The following is a 15,525-nucleotide window of genomic DNA, read 5'->3' as shown; positions in this document are numbered from 1 at the left end:
AGTGGCGAGTAGTAGGGCAGTGGGCAGGGCTACTCTGAGTGTGACTTAGAACAATCGGCAAGTGAGGCTTCACAGAGGATGCAGCTCAGCAAAACACTGTTGGAGGGGCCGAAAATGGGTTTTCTTGAACGGTGTCCAGCAAGTCAGAGGTGGAGCTTTCTCTCACCTTCTTTTCCCTTTGTCCCCTGCCTCCGCGCCCCACCCCCACCCCCCGCAAAGACACTGAGAAGTCAGAGCCGCGTGGACTAGGTGGTTGAGGAATTTATTTAGGGGAGAATTAATCATATTTGTTCTTCCTCGGGGAGGGAGTCTTCAAACAATATCCAAGGGCACGGGAAAGGGAGAAGGTCTGGAGGGGTGGGGGAGGGGCAACAGCCAGACAAAATGGCAACACACGATCACAGGCACTACAGACGCCACAGACACAGCAGAGGGTGCAGGATAGGGGCTCCAGACCGGGCCTCCAACCACCCCGGGGAGGAAGCGGGTATGGAGGGAGGGAGGAGGCAAGGGAAGTGGGGAGAGAGGGTGGGTTGGCCCCACAGACCCTTTGGCTCTGTCCACTAATTGCCTAGCTGGCCCATCTCAAGGTGGGCAAAGGTGTGTGGGGGGTGCCTCTCTCTGGATCCCACCCCTTAACCTCCAAGTCTTATTTCTCAGCTCTTCCTGGGCCACCTCAGTCCCCAGCCTTGGCCAAAGATATTGCCCCCACCCCTAACAAAACCCATCCCTCAGCCCCAGCCAAGCTTCTCATCCTACCCTCCCCACTGCCAAGCCCATCCACTTTAAAATATATTTTCTTCACTGCTTCATTGTGGGGGCAGGGCTGCCCTTTTTGAAACCACCAGGCAGGCCCCACTATGAGCCCCCAACTGTCTAGAATCCCCACCATGACCTCACTCCAAGTTTGGCCCATTCCTGAACCCCACTTCTAGGCTTGCCCAAGGTCTGCCCCCTTTAGAATCAAACTCAGTCTATGGAATGTTCCAAGTCACACCCCTTTCATAGATTCTGGTCCCAATCCGAGACCCGTCCCCTCTGGAGCCTCATCCACTGTCTAGTTCAAGCCCCACCCTCTCTAAAACCAGCCCTCAGCATTTTTCTCTACCTGGTTCCCGGGTCTCAAGTCACACTTCTTCCTTAGAACTCTGTCCTACTCTAAACCCTGCCCACTGTGGGCCCTACCACTGCCTCACTTAAAGCTCCATCCCTTCTAGACCCCCACCCTCAGCCTCCTTCCAAGCCCCATTCTAGAATGCTGTAGGGCACCCTTCTTCTTGAGACTCCAAATCCAGTATGTCTGGAACCCAACCCATCAGCTTATTAGTCTCCTCCACTCCAGAACTCCTCTCCAAGACCACCTTGGGTCCCAGGCTCACCCAGTCTCTGCCTTTCTTCCCTCTTTAGTGTTGGATTTTCCCTAATGGCCCCTGTTCAGGAATTGCTGGAGGAAATCAAGGCCAGAGTCAGGAGGAGGAGAGGAAGAAAGGGGAGATAGTCTGAACTCACACCCACCCTCCCCACGCAGCCTTCTGTCTCCTCTCTGTGCCCCTTAAAGAGTCCCCCCAACCTCAGGGCACAGGGCCAGGGGCCAAAGGATGAAGGGGAAGGGGTAGGGGTAAGAGAAGGGCCCACTCAAGATCGGGTCCTTAATGCACAAGGGGAGTGGAGCGGGGGCAGGGCTTAGACAGATAAATAGATATTTATATATAATATATATATATATAAACAGCAAAGACAGTTAAGGGTCTCCTGGCTTGAGGGGTGGAGACCTGGGGTGTAGGGGTGGTAAGTGGGGGCAGGCCTTCTCCTGAGCTCTTGCCTACCCATGGGGTCCTCCCAGGCTGCACTGACCTGTGGAGACAAAAGACATAAAAAGGAGAGGTGGTCTAGACACAGGTAGTGCCTTTAGGGAAGGGCTGGGCTGCTATGCCTCTGCCCAGGCTTTACCCTCTATCTGCCATGCCCTTCTTCCTTCCTTCTTCCTTCACTTATAGTCTTGGGATCAGCTTCATCCCAGCTGCTCCTGTTGGGAAGATATACCTTACCTCCACTAGATTAGGTACCAAAGAAATTATGGTTTCCTTTTGGATTGGTTTCCCCTAATCCAAAAATATCTGTTAACAGGTACTGTTCTCCTCATTGCTGATAAACTACATTGAGCAGAGCAAAGATCCATATCTTTGTGGCGCTTACATTGTAGCAGGGGAGACAGAGAGACTTCAAACAATGACCATGATGTGTAAATAAATTATCTAGTATGACATAAGGTGATAATAAGTGAAATGGAAAAACAAAATTAGACTGGGATGAGGGGGATTAGGAGTGCCAGTAGGGAAAGAAAGGTTGCTCTAGTAAGTAGGTAGTCAGAGAAGACCTCATTGAAGAAGTGACATTGGAATAAAGACTTAAGGAGGTGAGGGAATGAACCATGCAGATAACCAAGGAGAATTACATTCTGGGCAGGGAGCACAGCTGCCAGTGCAAGGGCCCTGGGGTGAGACCACATCTAGTGTGTTTGAGGAACAGCAAGGAGATCTGTGGGGCTTCAATGGAGTGAGCAAGGGAGAGTGATAGAAGGTGATGTCAGAGAGATAGGTAATGGGGTCACATAGGACCTTGTGGACAAAGTTGTGAGGACTTCTGCTTTGACCCTGGATATTTTAAAATGATAGTAAAATGTTTCATGCTATGTTGTTTCAGTAAATGTTTCTTAACATTAGTAGTGCTCTGATTTATCTATGGCATGAATTAGTCATGGAGACATCCCCTAATCTAGTAGAAGAGATAGTAAATAAACATATCAACTAATAATTACAGACTGTGATAAAACATAGGGAAAGGTAAGAAAAGGGTCTTGTAAGGAGTTGGCCAGGTAAGGTTATCAGTGTGTGTGGGTTTGAAACTCCAAGGAGAAAGCAAGTACCAAGACCATGAAGTTGGACTGTGCCTGACACATCGAGATGGCCAGTGTGGCTGGAACAGAGTCAGGGGGAGTGGTTGGGGATGAGAGGTCAGAGAAGTGAGGGGTGGGGCTAGATAGTGTAGGGCCTCGTGGGCCATAATGAAGGCTTTGGCTTTTAATCTGAGTGAGCCTCAGCAGAGATCTGAGTTCTGAGCACAGGAAGGCTGTGGCTTGATTTAGGATTTAACAGGGTCCTTCCCCAAGCTGTAAGCAGAATATAATGGGAATGGGAGTGGAAACCAGTGAAGAGGTCCAGGGGGACAGTGTGAAGATTATAGATATATTTTGAAGGTAGAGCCAACAGGAATTTTTAATGAATTGTATATGAGATACCTAATAAACTCCTCCCTGCCCTTTCCATCCTGGCCAAGTGCCAGAAACTACCTCCACCTGTGTTGCCATTTCCTTGCCTTTCCCTCTAACGCCATCAGCCTGCCTCTATTTCGCATCTTCCCCTCTCATATGCGAGGGACATCTCGCTTCTCTTTAGGGTACCAACAAGGCAAGCAAGACTTTCCAATGCCCCCTGCTTCGCTTCGCCTCGCCCCTTTCCTTCTTGGAAATTCCACACCATCCCCCTCATCTCCACGGTTGCGGAGAGGTGGCGGATCTGTCACCTCCTTCCAGATTAGTAATCGCTGACCTTCATGATTCAAGCCCCTTTACCCTCATCATCCATTGGCCTTATCATAACACATTGGCTAAGACCCACCTCCTCTTCCTTCCTCGGCGCCTGCGCCCAGCCGACTTTCCAATATGCAAATCCTCCTGTTATTCCTCCTCTCATTGGTTGCTCTGCCCGCTTCTCTCCCCTCCCTTCCATCAGAGCAGCACTTCCACCTCTCTCCCATTGGCTCTTTATTCTGCCTATTTTCAAAAGCCACTCTTCTCCTCTCCACCATTGGCTAGTTACTCACCCTTAACATGTAGCTCCGCCTCTCTATTGGGGCCTTCAAACGGCCGTCCTTACTTGTCCAGCTAGCGTCCTATGGACCATATACTCCTGCCTCTTATTGGTTCATTGACCCGCCCATCTCCTTTCATGAGCCCTCATTGGCTACCTCACCCGTCTGTCACTCACCAGACTACATCTGATTGGAGAAGGATGTGGGTGCACCCTGAGGGCCGTAGCCTTGCTGCCCGTAGTCGCCCTGAGGCCCATAGCCACTGCCGCCGCTGCTGGCCGGCTGCCCGTAGTCTGGCTGATAGCCGCCCTGGGGCCCGTAGGAGTCCTGGGGCCCGTACCCGCCGGGGCCCTGCCCGTAGCCTGTCTCGCCATAGGCGTCCCCGGGCGCTGGTTGCTTCTCGGGGGCACCAGGAGGAGCGCGCAGGAATGGGGCGGCCCAGCCTGTCTCCTTGAACACGAACCACAGGTTGCCGACCCAGAGCACTAGGTTCAGGAAGCCAAACACCTGCGGGGAGACAAAGCTCTGCTGTCATCTAGCGCCCATTGCCCTGGTGGTCCCAGGGAACACTGAGGCTGTTTGCATCGAGCTTGGATTCACAGGCGCCCAGAGGGTGGTGGTTTCTGAGACCCTGACCCTCTGAGTCCAAGCACATGAATGTCTATGTGCAAAAAAATCACCCTGGTGGGGTGATTAGAATTCACATTCCCAGGGATATATGTGTTTATGTATTTGCATATATACACGTTTATACATGTACAGAATATAGTAAATCAATCTAATTTTGTAAGATATAGTAAAATGTTAAGCATAACTTTTTATTAAATACGTAGGCATAACACTAATAAACACATATACACAAAGTACATAAATGGGATTTTCCAGGCAAGAATACTGGAGTGGGTTGCCATTTCCTTCTCCAGGAGATCTTCTTGACCCAGGGATCAAACCCGCGTCTCCTGTGTCTCCTGCATTGCAGGCAGTTTCTTTACCACTAAGCCACCAGGGGCTTATGTATAAATACACATGTGTAAAGTATATAAATATATGATTTATACTAAAACAAAGATATGGAATTTGTATAAATATGTAAATGTAATTCAGTTTGGGGCCAGAAAGTAATATTTCTACTTTACAGTTGAGGAAACTGAGGTCCAGAGAAGCTAAGTGGCTGGAGGTCTGATAGCCAGCAATTGACAGAAAAAAATTGGAACCTTAGCATCTGTAACACTTGTATACGACTTACCATGTGCCAGGTCCTTTTCTAAGCATTTTGTATGTTATTATTCCACTAATCAACTCTTGTTTTCTATTTATATGCTCAAACTGAGGTCTGAGAGGCTATCTATTGATAGAGGTTATAGAGCTTGCAAGTGGCAGAGCCGGGATTTGAGCTCAGCCTGACTCTGGCCAGTAGGGGGCGTCCAGATGAGAAATAGTTCAAGTTCTTCTTTCATTTTGCATGTAAGGAAACAGGTTCCTAGTGGGTACTCACTGAGTTGCCAGAGATTCTACATGACTAGGCTGAGCCTGGGATCCAGGACCTAACTGAACAGAAAATCTCATGTCCCCTTTTTGGGAACAGTTTGTGGTGTCACAGTGATTATAATTACTATCTCATCCTTCAAGGCTCTGTTGTTTGCATGCCTCCTCCAAGGAGCCCTCTCAGATTTCTTCGGAATTCTCCTCTCATTTTTTTCTCTCCACCACTTCACCTCCCCATGCCAGATTAAGTTTCCCAGCCACCCTCCCCAGCTGTCTCAGCCAGCTTCCCAGGACTTACCACCGAGGTGTTGAGGCCAGAGGTCACAGGGTCCCTCAGCTCCTTGCATGTATTCCCTGGCTGGTGGCAGACATGCATCCCCTTAATAATGTTCTCTGGGTCTGTGGCCATCTTCACGTCTGACAGCCCCTTGGCCCAGGCCGATGAGCTAACCAGCCACATGAAGGCAAACACTGCCGTGGCCAGAAAATCCTAGGACAGGCAGGGGAGAGGGATACAGCACCATGAGTGGGCTGCTTCATGCTGGGATGTGGGGCCTCCTCAGATCACAGGCTTTCTTGGGGGGGGTCCCCCAGAATAAGCTTGTCTCTCCCTTGCCTTTCCAGCTCTTGAAGCCCCCAACACTCACTTGAAGGTGGTTCTTCTTGCTTGGACGTGTGTGTGTTTGTATATATATATGACCCAGAGGGTGTGAGAGTGTGATTGTGGTATGTGGGGTGTGTGTGTGTATGAGGAGGGTTCTGTGAGTTGGTTGTCTAATCTGTGGCAAGTAGTGTGTCTTTCCACTTTTGTCTGAATGTGGGGATTTGTGTAATTTTGTATCTGGAATGAGGGTGTATGAGTACAGCTGTATAGGAATCCAGTGTGTCTGTGTGGTGTGATGGATGACAAGCATGACTGATGTAATGAACCTCTGTGTGCTCCTTTCTTTCATCTAGACTGTGGGGTTTGGTGAGAGGTGGTAAGTTTCCAGGTGTCTGGAATTCCGTGTGGGCTGTAGATGTGTCCCTGTCATTCAACTAGTCAGTGTCTCTGATGCTCGTAGCAGCAGTGCTTGCGTGTGAGCCTGTCTGGAATTTGGTGTGGCCTCTGAAAATGGCTGTGTCCCCGAGGCTCCATGTCCCCTGGTCCCTGCATGCATGTGAGTGGCTGTGGGAGCTCACCAGCATGGGCCCTTTGTTGTTCTCTCGGTACTTGTTCTGCAGGAAGATGTAGGTAGCCAGAGCCCCCATGGAGTAGAGGAAGGCAAACACAGCCACGGTGACAAAGAATTCAGCTGATGAGGAGTAGTTCCCCACCAGGAAGATTTTTTTAGGGTCCCCTTGGCAGGTGGGTGCCTCAAAGTACACTTCGTGCAGCCTGTGGAGAGAGGTGGGCAGGTGTGGCCTAGGCCCTAAGAATTCCCTTCCCCTCCCCACTTCCCAGTCATGGGGCCTCCCAGATTCTGACATGGTCCCAGGAAGAGGAGGAGATAACCATTCACGAGCACCTACTGTGTACCAGTCACATTTCATGATTTGTTGTTGTTTGGCTTTTATGGTTGCACCACAGGGCTTGTGGGATCCTAGTTCCATGACCAGGGATTGAACCCGTGCCTTCAGCAGTGAAAGCATAGAGTCCTAACCACTAAACCACCAGGAAAGTCCTGCAGTCACATTTCAGGAGAACATCCCGGTGAAATAGGTGTTATTCAGCCCTCACTCCAATCTAAGCACTTGGCCCCTTAGTTATTCATAGAACACACCAGGCACCCTCCCACCCTAGGATATTTACACTAGAAAGCTCTCCTAGATATCTCATATCTTACCCACTCCATCTCCTTCAAGCTTTGCTACACTTGTCATCTTCTCAGTGAGGTCTTCCCTGATCTATTTAAAATTAAATCTAACCATTCCCTCCCAGCACTCCTTAGCCCCCTTCTTTACTCCATTTTCTCTGTAATTGTGATACCCTTGGACATACCATGTATGTTACTTTTTTCCTTGATTTTTGCTGTAAGTACAAGAGGGCAGGGCTTTTCCTTGGTTTTGTTCACTGTTGTGCCCTTAAGTCCCGGAACAGTGCTGCCACATAGTAGGGGCTCAATAAGTATTTATTAAATGAAATATGTGGAGGCAGAAACAGAGGCTCCAAGAAACGCAATGACTTGCCTAAAGTCACACAGCTGGCATGGGAATGACAGAATTGGGATCTGAATCCTGTGTTTTTTCCCTATGTCATGTTGACTCTTCTCTCCACCTCACTTCAGGTCCTCAAAAGAAAAACAAATGTGTACATAGCAGAGGAGAGCCCAGAGACTACAAGATAGGAGGAGATGGACAGAAAGACAGGAGGGTAGAAGGGATGCAAGAACAGGATGGGTGTATCTGAGGTGTGGGTGGAGTGGGTGGGGGGAGACTGGGAAGACATGTGGTGTGAGGGAAGAGGGGTCATAAGGAGGAATGTGTGTGGGGAGAAAGACTGGAGTGATGTCCCTGAGCTCCGACCTCAGGTTGGGGGGGCAGGATCCTGAGATAAGCAAATGGTGCCGATGCCCTTGTATAGCAAAGGGCCTAAGGGAAGGACTTAAACGTATTGATCAGCTCTAAGCATTTTACATAATTGCCTCTTTTAAGGACTCTCCCCCACAATTCTCTAAAGGAGGCATTATTATACCTGTTTTACAGAAGAACAAACAGAGGCTCTGCAAGACTAAGTTACTTATCCAGGGCTGCAAGGCTGCTAAATGATGGAGCTAGGAGTTGGGTCTAGTTTGAGTTTTTGGGTTTCTAGGGGGAATGAAGGGTCCTTAAGGGGGGTTATTGGGGCAATGGCAGGATTGGTCAAGGGAACACAGGCTAAAGATTTTTTCCCTGGCAGACTTGTGGGTAAAGGGCAGATCCTCAGGACCTGAGGCTCTAGGCATGGGAGGTGTTGGGGGCCACAGATTTTTGTGGCCTTCTAGATTCCAAGGTATCCCATGCTGCAACCCCTACTCCTTCCCCAAACTCCTTGGCTTCTGTGAGCTGGTGGATCCCTGGTTGCCATGCCCCCTCCCCAGCCTCTCAGACCATGCCTCCCTGGCACTTTTCTTTTGATTATTGCTCAGGGCCACTGCTGGACTATCCTCTCTTCAGTCTTCCCTCTCACCTTGGATGATCTCTTGAGCCTACATTTACCCTTAAAGCTCAAAAATCCCTAATTTCCAACTCAAACCCTGACCTCTTTCCCCAGTCCTTTAAACTTCTTTATTTCCCTTATTTTAACAAACACTTATGGAGTGCTTATTGTGTGTCTGGCACTGTGCTAAGCATTTTACAAGTATTAATTCACTTAATATGTATCATAACCCTGTAGGATGAGTATTATTATCCCCTTTGATGGGTGAAGAAATGGAGACCTGGAGCAGGTACGTGACTTGTCCTAGTAGTGGAAGAGCCCTTTAGGAGCCTCCATTAAAATTGTTCCTGTAAGTCTCTGTCTTTCCATGGCTAGGAGGGAAGCTTCTCCATTAGGGCAGCCACTTTGCCTGCTTGTGCTCACTCTCATGTACCTAGCACCCAGCATACAGTAAGAGCTCAAAAATTCTCAGAACTGCTTAATTGGGTTTAATCCTTCTCTATGGCTAAGCAGCACCCCCTCATTATTCTCTATCATAAGACCCTGCAGGAGGATCCCCTCCTTGGATTTCTCCCAATCTGCAATTATCTTTATTAATTTGTTTATTTGTTATAATTTTGGCTCCATGAGGGTAGGGAGCTTGGTCTGTTTTGTTCACTGTTTTATCCCCAGCACTTTGAGCAGTACCTGACATACAATAGGTTCTCAAGAAATGTATATGGAATGAATGAATGGGAATTAAATAATAATATTGGCTAACATTAGTATCCTATGGCATTAAGAATACATATATATGTGTGTGTGTGTGTATATATATATATATATAATTTTGAATCTTATTTATTGCTAGTCTCCTGTCCCTCCCCTTCACTAGAACATAGCCAGAGGGCAACAGCCTATACCTGTCTTGGTTGCCACGTGTCCTGGATGTCCAGAGCAGTGCCAGGCACAAGGTAGGTGCTCAGTGCATGCGCAGTGACCTGAGTGGGTGTGGTCTCCCGAGGTGGAGGCTGGGCAGGAGCCTCTGGGGTGGAGGTGTTGGCCAGTCCCAAGCCCCCACCCCCATCCCAGGCCTGTCAGGATCCCAGGGGTGGGCTAGAGTGGGGGCACACCTGAAGGGGTACTCGAATTCGACCTCGATGTTGAGGTCACTCTTGGTCTTGTTGGCACAGTCCACACTCAGCTGGAACTCCCCACTGTAACTGCCGCATGTGGCAAAGGCGAAGATGGCAAAGACCTTGGGCAGTAGGGGTGGGGATGGCCACAGTGAGCCTGTGTGCAAGTGGGATGGGGCTGCCCTCCTCTGGACAGATCAGGACCCAGCAAAGGCAGCAGCAGATGGACTAGTTCCCACCCCCACCCCCTAATCAGGGCTCATGGGGCCCAAGGACAAGCTGATTAGAGGGGTGTGACTATCTCTTCCAATCTTTCTCCCACTGTCTCTCTTGGGATCTACATCTCAATAATGCTCTGATTCCCCTTGTTCTGTCTCAGTCTCTATTTCTCTCTCTCTGTCTCTCTCTCTCTGTATTCTGCCTGTCTCTGTTGTCCTGTGTCTCTAGTTCTCTCAGTCTCTCTCTCTCTGTATTTCTCAATGTCTTTGTCTTTCTCAAATATCTCTGTCTTTGTTTCTCTCTCTACTTCTCTAGTATCTATGTGTGGCTCTTTCTGCCTCTTCTCTCTCTCTCTCTCTCTCTCTCTCTATCTCTCTCTCTCTGAATGTATGTCTCTCTGTGTGTGTGCCTTTCTGTTTCTTGGTCTGTTTCTAACTCCCTGCTTTGTCTCTGACTCGTTGTCTCTATGGTGCTCTCTCTGTCTCCCTCTTGCCTTTCTGTTTATCAATTTATCTCTTTTCGCAGTGGGTCTCTTCTTCTTCTATCTCTTTCTCTCCCCCACCCCACTTTTCTTCTTCTCTTCCTGTGTCTGTTTCTCTTTGCATCTCTGTTCATCTTTCTCTGTCTTCCATTTCTTTGTCTCTTTCTCATCTCTATATCTTTTTTCTGGGTATTTCCATCTCTGTCTCCATCATTCCTGATCTCCCATTCTCTCTGTCTCCTTCACTGTCTCTGGGTTTCTTTGGCTTTGTGTCTCTCCCTGGAGCAACCAGCTTCAGGCTTCACCTCCCTTGCCCCTCTCTCACCTCAGGAGAGGAAGTAGCACATCACAATATTCCACTTCATGATGTGGGTACCCTTGACCTTATGTGATGTTACATCACAGCCCATCCATTCTATGGCCCCAATGCCCTGGGACTTCACCCTGGAGCCCAATTTCCCCATACCCTTTGCCCCCCCACCCACCCATCTATTCCTCCCTCCCCATTCTGAATCCCAGTACCTCCCTCTTTCTCCCCACAGCTCAGACCACACTCACCCATTGCAGCACCTTCACGAAGCCGAGGGGCTCCTTGACCACCCGGAACTGACCCCCAGCCACCAGCTGAGGAGAGAAGTAGTGGGGAAGGGTGGGGTTGTTGGGGATGGAGAGGGAGGTGAGGGACAAGGCCACCAGGCAATAACCCCTGGGGATAAGGCATGTGATCTTGGGGAGAGAGTGACGTTTGGAGAGAAGGTGAAAAGGAGAAAGTGACACTTTGGGGAAGGTGTGAGCTCAGGGTCTCTGAAGAAGATCCCTGGGGTTCAGGGAGGTGGGGAGATAGATGGTAGAGGGGTTGAAGGGTGAGGAAGATGGGGATGGAGTCAGGACTAATTAAGGAGAGAAGGTTTGAAATCGTAAAGATGAGTCAGATGGCAAAGGGGATCAGGTGGAGAGACTGAAGAAGGGGTTGGGGCTCATTAAGGTGGGGGAAATGGTCTTGGATGGTGAAGGTGAGTCACAACAGGGAGGGAGTTGGGTTGGCTAGGGTGGGGGAGGGGTCTGCAGCGGTAAAGGTGAGTCAGATGATGGTGGTGGGGTGTCTGAGATGATGAGGATGGGGAGGGGTTAGTCCTGGTTAGAGATGGGCAAGGTTCTGAGGTGGTGAAGAAGAGTGCGATGGCAGAAGGTCTGGGCTGATTAAGGTGGAGGAGAGCTGGGACATGGCTTCACTGTATATGTGCTGGGGGAAGGGAGACTAGGGGTTTGGGAGAAGCGAAACCGATCGTCCCCCTTGGTCTGTTCTGGGGGAAGAGGTGGTCGTCTACCAGGGTACCATCTGGAAGGGTCTGGGAGGGGCAGGTGTCAGCCCTCCCTTGCACCCCCGCCCCCACTCCTTCTGTCGCTCTATTTCCTAGCTCATCCGCAGCACCCCCCAATCTTCCTTCCATTCTCCCTTCCCATCCCTCCTTGCCTTGCCTATACCCTAGCTCTAAGACCCCTCTTCTTCCTTGCTCGCCTGTAAGGAAATGGCTTCTGGCGGCTCCCGCTGCGGCAGTCAGGACAGCTCTCGCTGCGGCAAAGGGCGCACTCCTTTTCTCCACCTCCCCTTCCCTCCCCTCGTCTGCCGCAGACCCCAGCCCCAGAGCTGGGACCAGGCGTCCGCTGCTAGAATTCTGGCCACCACCTCTAAGAGTAGGCAGATTCACTGCGACCCGGGCGAGGAGGCCGGGCAGCGGCGGGCTCTGTCCGCGGTGCTGGAACACGTACCTGATTCACCACGTCCATGTCGGCCAGCAGCAGCATCAGCAATGCGGGGGGCGGGAGGCGCCTGCTAGCAAGGGCGGGCGCAGGGCGCGGCGGGGGCGGCGCGCGATCGTCGGAACAGCCCAGGCGGCCGCAGCTCCGCCCCTCGCACCCTCGCCTCACTCGCCAAGGGAGCCTGCGCACAGCGGCAGTGTCTAAATCTCACTGGTCGCCATTCCAGCCGGGAGGTTGGAACAGTGAAAATTCTCTGGGAAGGTCGTGATCTCTGAAAGCACGGCTAGAGATCTGGGGAGGTGGACCGTTCCGTCCTACAGTAGGACAGTTTGCCAGCCCTTTACTGAATTTGTTGAATGTGTTCATTTATTTAATCCTTAGAACGTCCCGATGTGGTAGGGACCATTGTCCCCGTTTTTACAGGTGAGGAAAATTAGTCCCCAGAGAGGTTAAGCGACTTGTATAAGGTTACCCAGCTAGTTATTGACAATGCCCAAAGTCCCTGCAATTTAAACGTAGTTCCCAAAGTCCCACCAATTTAAACGTAGTTCAGGGTCTTGAGGGTTTCTTCTTTTCTGAATTTTCAGCACATTAAAAAAACCCCAACACCCTCCCACTCCACCTGTCTCCCCTGTTTCTCTCTTCCTTAGTCAAAGGAACAACTTAGTCAACTCCCTACTCCAACTCTACGCTTGATACAACCTGTTTATTCCTCAGTCCTCCCTTAATTGGATTACACCTCCTTCATGCTGCCAAAACTAGGCTCACCGAGGTCAATGGCAATTGCCACGTTGTAGAAGCCAATGGATAAATACAGTTGGAATTTAAAATGCTAAGCCTCACTCATACTAAAAGAAATGCCTATAAAAGCTACCAAGACATTGTTTTTCACCTTTGAGGGTGGGGAATATAAAACAGTTTGATAATGCTCAATATTAGCATGTTGGCCAGAAACAGGCATTCTCATAAATTGCCCATGGAAGTTAAATTGGTATAACTTCTGTAGAGAATAATTTGGCAGGATGTAGCAAACCAACAAGTCCATATATGTGGCTCAGCACTTAACACTTGTAGAAATCTGTCTTGCAGGGAGATACATACACGTGCTAAAGGAGGTATGTATAAGATGATACACTGCAGTGCTCTTTATTTTTTATTATAAAAATAAGGAAGTGTGGACACTTCCCAAGTGCTCATTACTGGTGGCCGGTTTAACAAAAAACTCAGCTAGAGGCACAAAATGGAGTACTATGTAGCTGTCATTATTAATAATATGGAGCTGTGTAATGATATTCAAGATACTTAAGAAATGCAAGAGGCCAAACTATGTGGGAATTGTGTACAAACAGAAGGGATTACATCATAATGATAGAATAACTAACATTTTAAATTGTGGCGATTCTGTGAGCTTCTCATATATCACTCATTTAAATCTTCACAACAACTCTATGAGTCAGGTACTACTACTATCCCAAACTAAGCTGAAGGAATTTTCTAAAGTAATACAGTTGGAAAGTGATAGAACTAGAATTTGAACAGCTGGTAAGTGGTAGAACTTTGAACAGCTGGTAAGTGGCAGAGCTAGGATTTGAACCCAGGAAGTTTGGCTCCAGCACCTGTTACTGTTAGCCATTGTGCTAACTTATCAGTACAGCATCCTCTAACTGTATAAAAGATATCTGATAATACTGGTTGCCTCCAGAGGGAAGGGAAACTTTCACTTTATACTTCTCTGTACTTTTGAATTTTGAACTATCTGAATGTATAGTTCAAATGTATGTATGAAGAGCTTGGGCTTTGGCATCCAATTGCTGGAATTTGCATCCCACCTCTAATATCTGTTCCTGTATGACTTTGGACAGGTAAGATAATTTAAAATGGTAGTTATAGGATAGTTACACTGTTAAACAAGATAATCACTGTAACACACCTAGTTTGGGGCCCAGTAAATGGTTCATTTTACCTCTACACATCTCTGGAACCTACTCCCTTCTCTCCATTTCCTCTGCCACCTCCCCTGGCTAAGGCAACCATCATTCCTGCCAAATTTAGCATCTCCAGTCTCTTCCCCCTCCCTTCTGTTTTCAGCACAAACGTCAGAGCATCTATTTAAAATGCAAAGTTAACTATATCACTACCCTGCTCAAATTCCTCTCATGGCTCCCTACTACATTCAGGAAAAACCCCAGGGGTTGGGGCTTGGCATTTAAGGGTCTGCATCATCTGGCCTCAGGTGGCTTGTCCCACCTCATCCCTCAACAACTCCCTTCCCTCTCTTTACCCTACCCACAACTTACTTTCCCACCATACACAAACCCAACCACCCTAAGCCTTTGTTTCCAGACCTAGTGCAACTCTATATTCTGAGTCCCAGATCTCCAATTTTGGTTTCTCTCAAATTTCAGTCCTGGTTCAATTGGCACAAATTATACAAATGAGAAACCCCTGCTATGAGAGCTGGGGGGAGACTTTAGTTCAGACCCTCCCCATAGGTGGCCCCATCCTATGCCACTTCCAACACTACTTCAATTCCTTTGGCATGGGGATGACTAACACTTTGGACAAGTCTTGACACATGTCTAAGCCAGCTCAGTTTGTGCTAAGGGAAACCCAGAACAGTGCCTGGTACAAAACAAATGCCTGTTAAACCTTCACTGAATGAATGAGACCCCAAAGTTTGGGCAACGACTAAAGGTAGGAAAAGAAGCAGAAAGAGGAGCTGTGGGATCTGGGAATGGGGTACTCTAAGTTGGTCTCAGGAAAGCCAGGTTGGCCCTGAGTGGGTTCTCCCAGGCTAGAAACCTCACCCTAAGCTGTCACCCATGTCTTTTACAAATGGAGTTAGATTGTCTCTCTCTCTCTCTCTCTCTCTCTCTCTCTCTCTCTTTCTGGCCATGCTGTGTAGCATGCGGGATCTTAGTTCCCCACCAAGGATCGAACCCCATGCCCATGCAGTGGAAGTCCAATCTTAACCACCATACCACCAGGGAAGTCCTAGATTTTATTTTGTTCCAGCAGAAAAGGCAAAGTAGGAGACAGGGTGATCCCAATTTAGTCTCCCTCTCTGACACTGTCAGAGAGCCCCGCTGCCTAAGACACATCACATGGCAGGCTAATTCTAACCTCCAGGCCTTACTGCTGGCAGGCCTCGCCTGGAGGTTTCCGTATCTTTCCTTTCCATCCATCTGTCCTGCCTCAGTCTGATCTGCCTGACCCCTTGTGGAATCTCTGACTTTCCCCCACCCCTCATCCAAACCCCCACACATCCTCTCTCTCTCTCCACTTCCCTCCATCTGTCTAGTACCCTCCCTTCCCCCAGCACCTCCACTTTGTCTCCAGCTTTTTTTGGCTGCTGTCTCTTCCTCCTCCTCCTCCCTCCTTCCCTGACGCTGAATAATCAGGCCTGGCTGTCCTGGTTTCTGGAAATACCCATGTGTGGGCAGTGGCTCAGGGCTGATACAGGAGATGGATAGATG

At 49.1% G+C, this 15,525-nt stretch overlaps 1 protein-coding gene across 1 annotated transcript; it reads right to left on the bottom strand.

The window, feature by feature from the left end:
* Positions 1 to 784: 784 nt before the first annotated feature.
* Positions 785 to 12,155, bottom strand: LOC102408162 (synaptophysin). The gene is made up of 7 exons (XM_006073655.4): positions 12,059 to 12,155; positions 10,847 to 10,912; positions 9,586 to 9,710; positions 6,538 to 6,733; positions 5,654 to 5,845; positions 4,047 to 4,377; positions 785 to 1,854 (listed from the first exon to the last, which is right to left on the bottom strand). The coding sequence occupies exons 1-6, from the start codon at positions 12,092 to 12,094 to the stop codon at positions 4,051 to 4,053; spliced, it is 942 nt and encodes a 313-aa protein (XP_006073717.2). The 5' UTR covers positions 12,095 to 12,155; the 3' UTR covers positions 785 to 1,854; positions 4,047 to 4,050.
* Positions 12,156 to 15,525: the final 3,370 nt, after the last annotated feature.

The sequence above is a fragment of the Bubalus bubalis genome, chromosome X (genome assembly GCF_019923935.1).
Source record: "Bubalus bubalis isolate 160015118507 breed Murrah chromosome X, NDDB_SH_1, whole genome shotgun sequence".
Classification (NCBI taxonomy): Eukaryota; Metazoa; Chordata; class Mammalia; order Artiodactyla; family Bovidae; genus Bubalus; species Bubalus bubalis.
The sequence above is the reverse complement of the archived record's forward strand: the minus strand, read 5'-3'. Positions and strand labels throughout refer to the sequence as shown.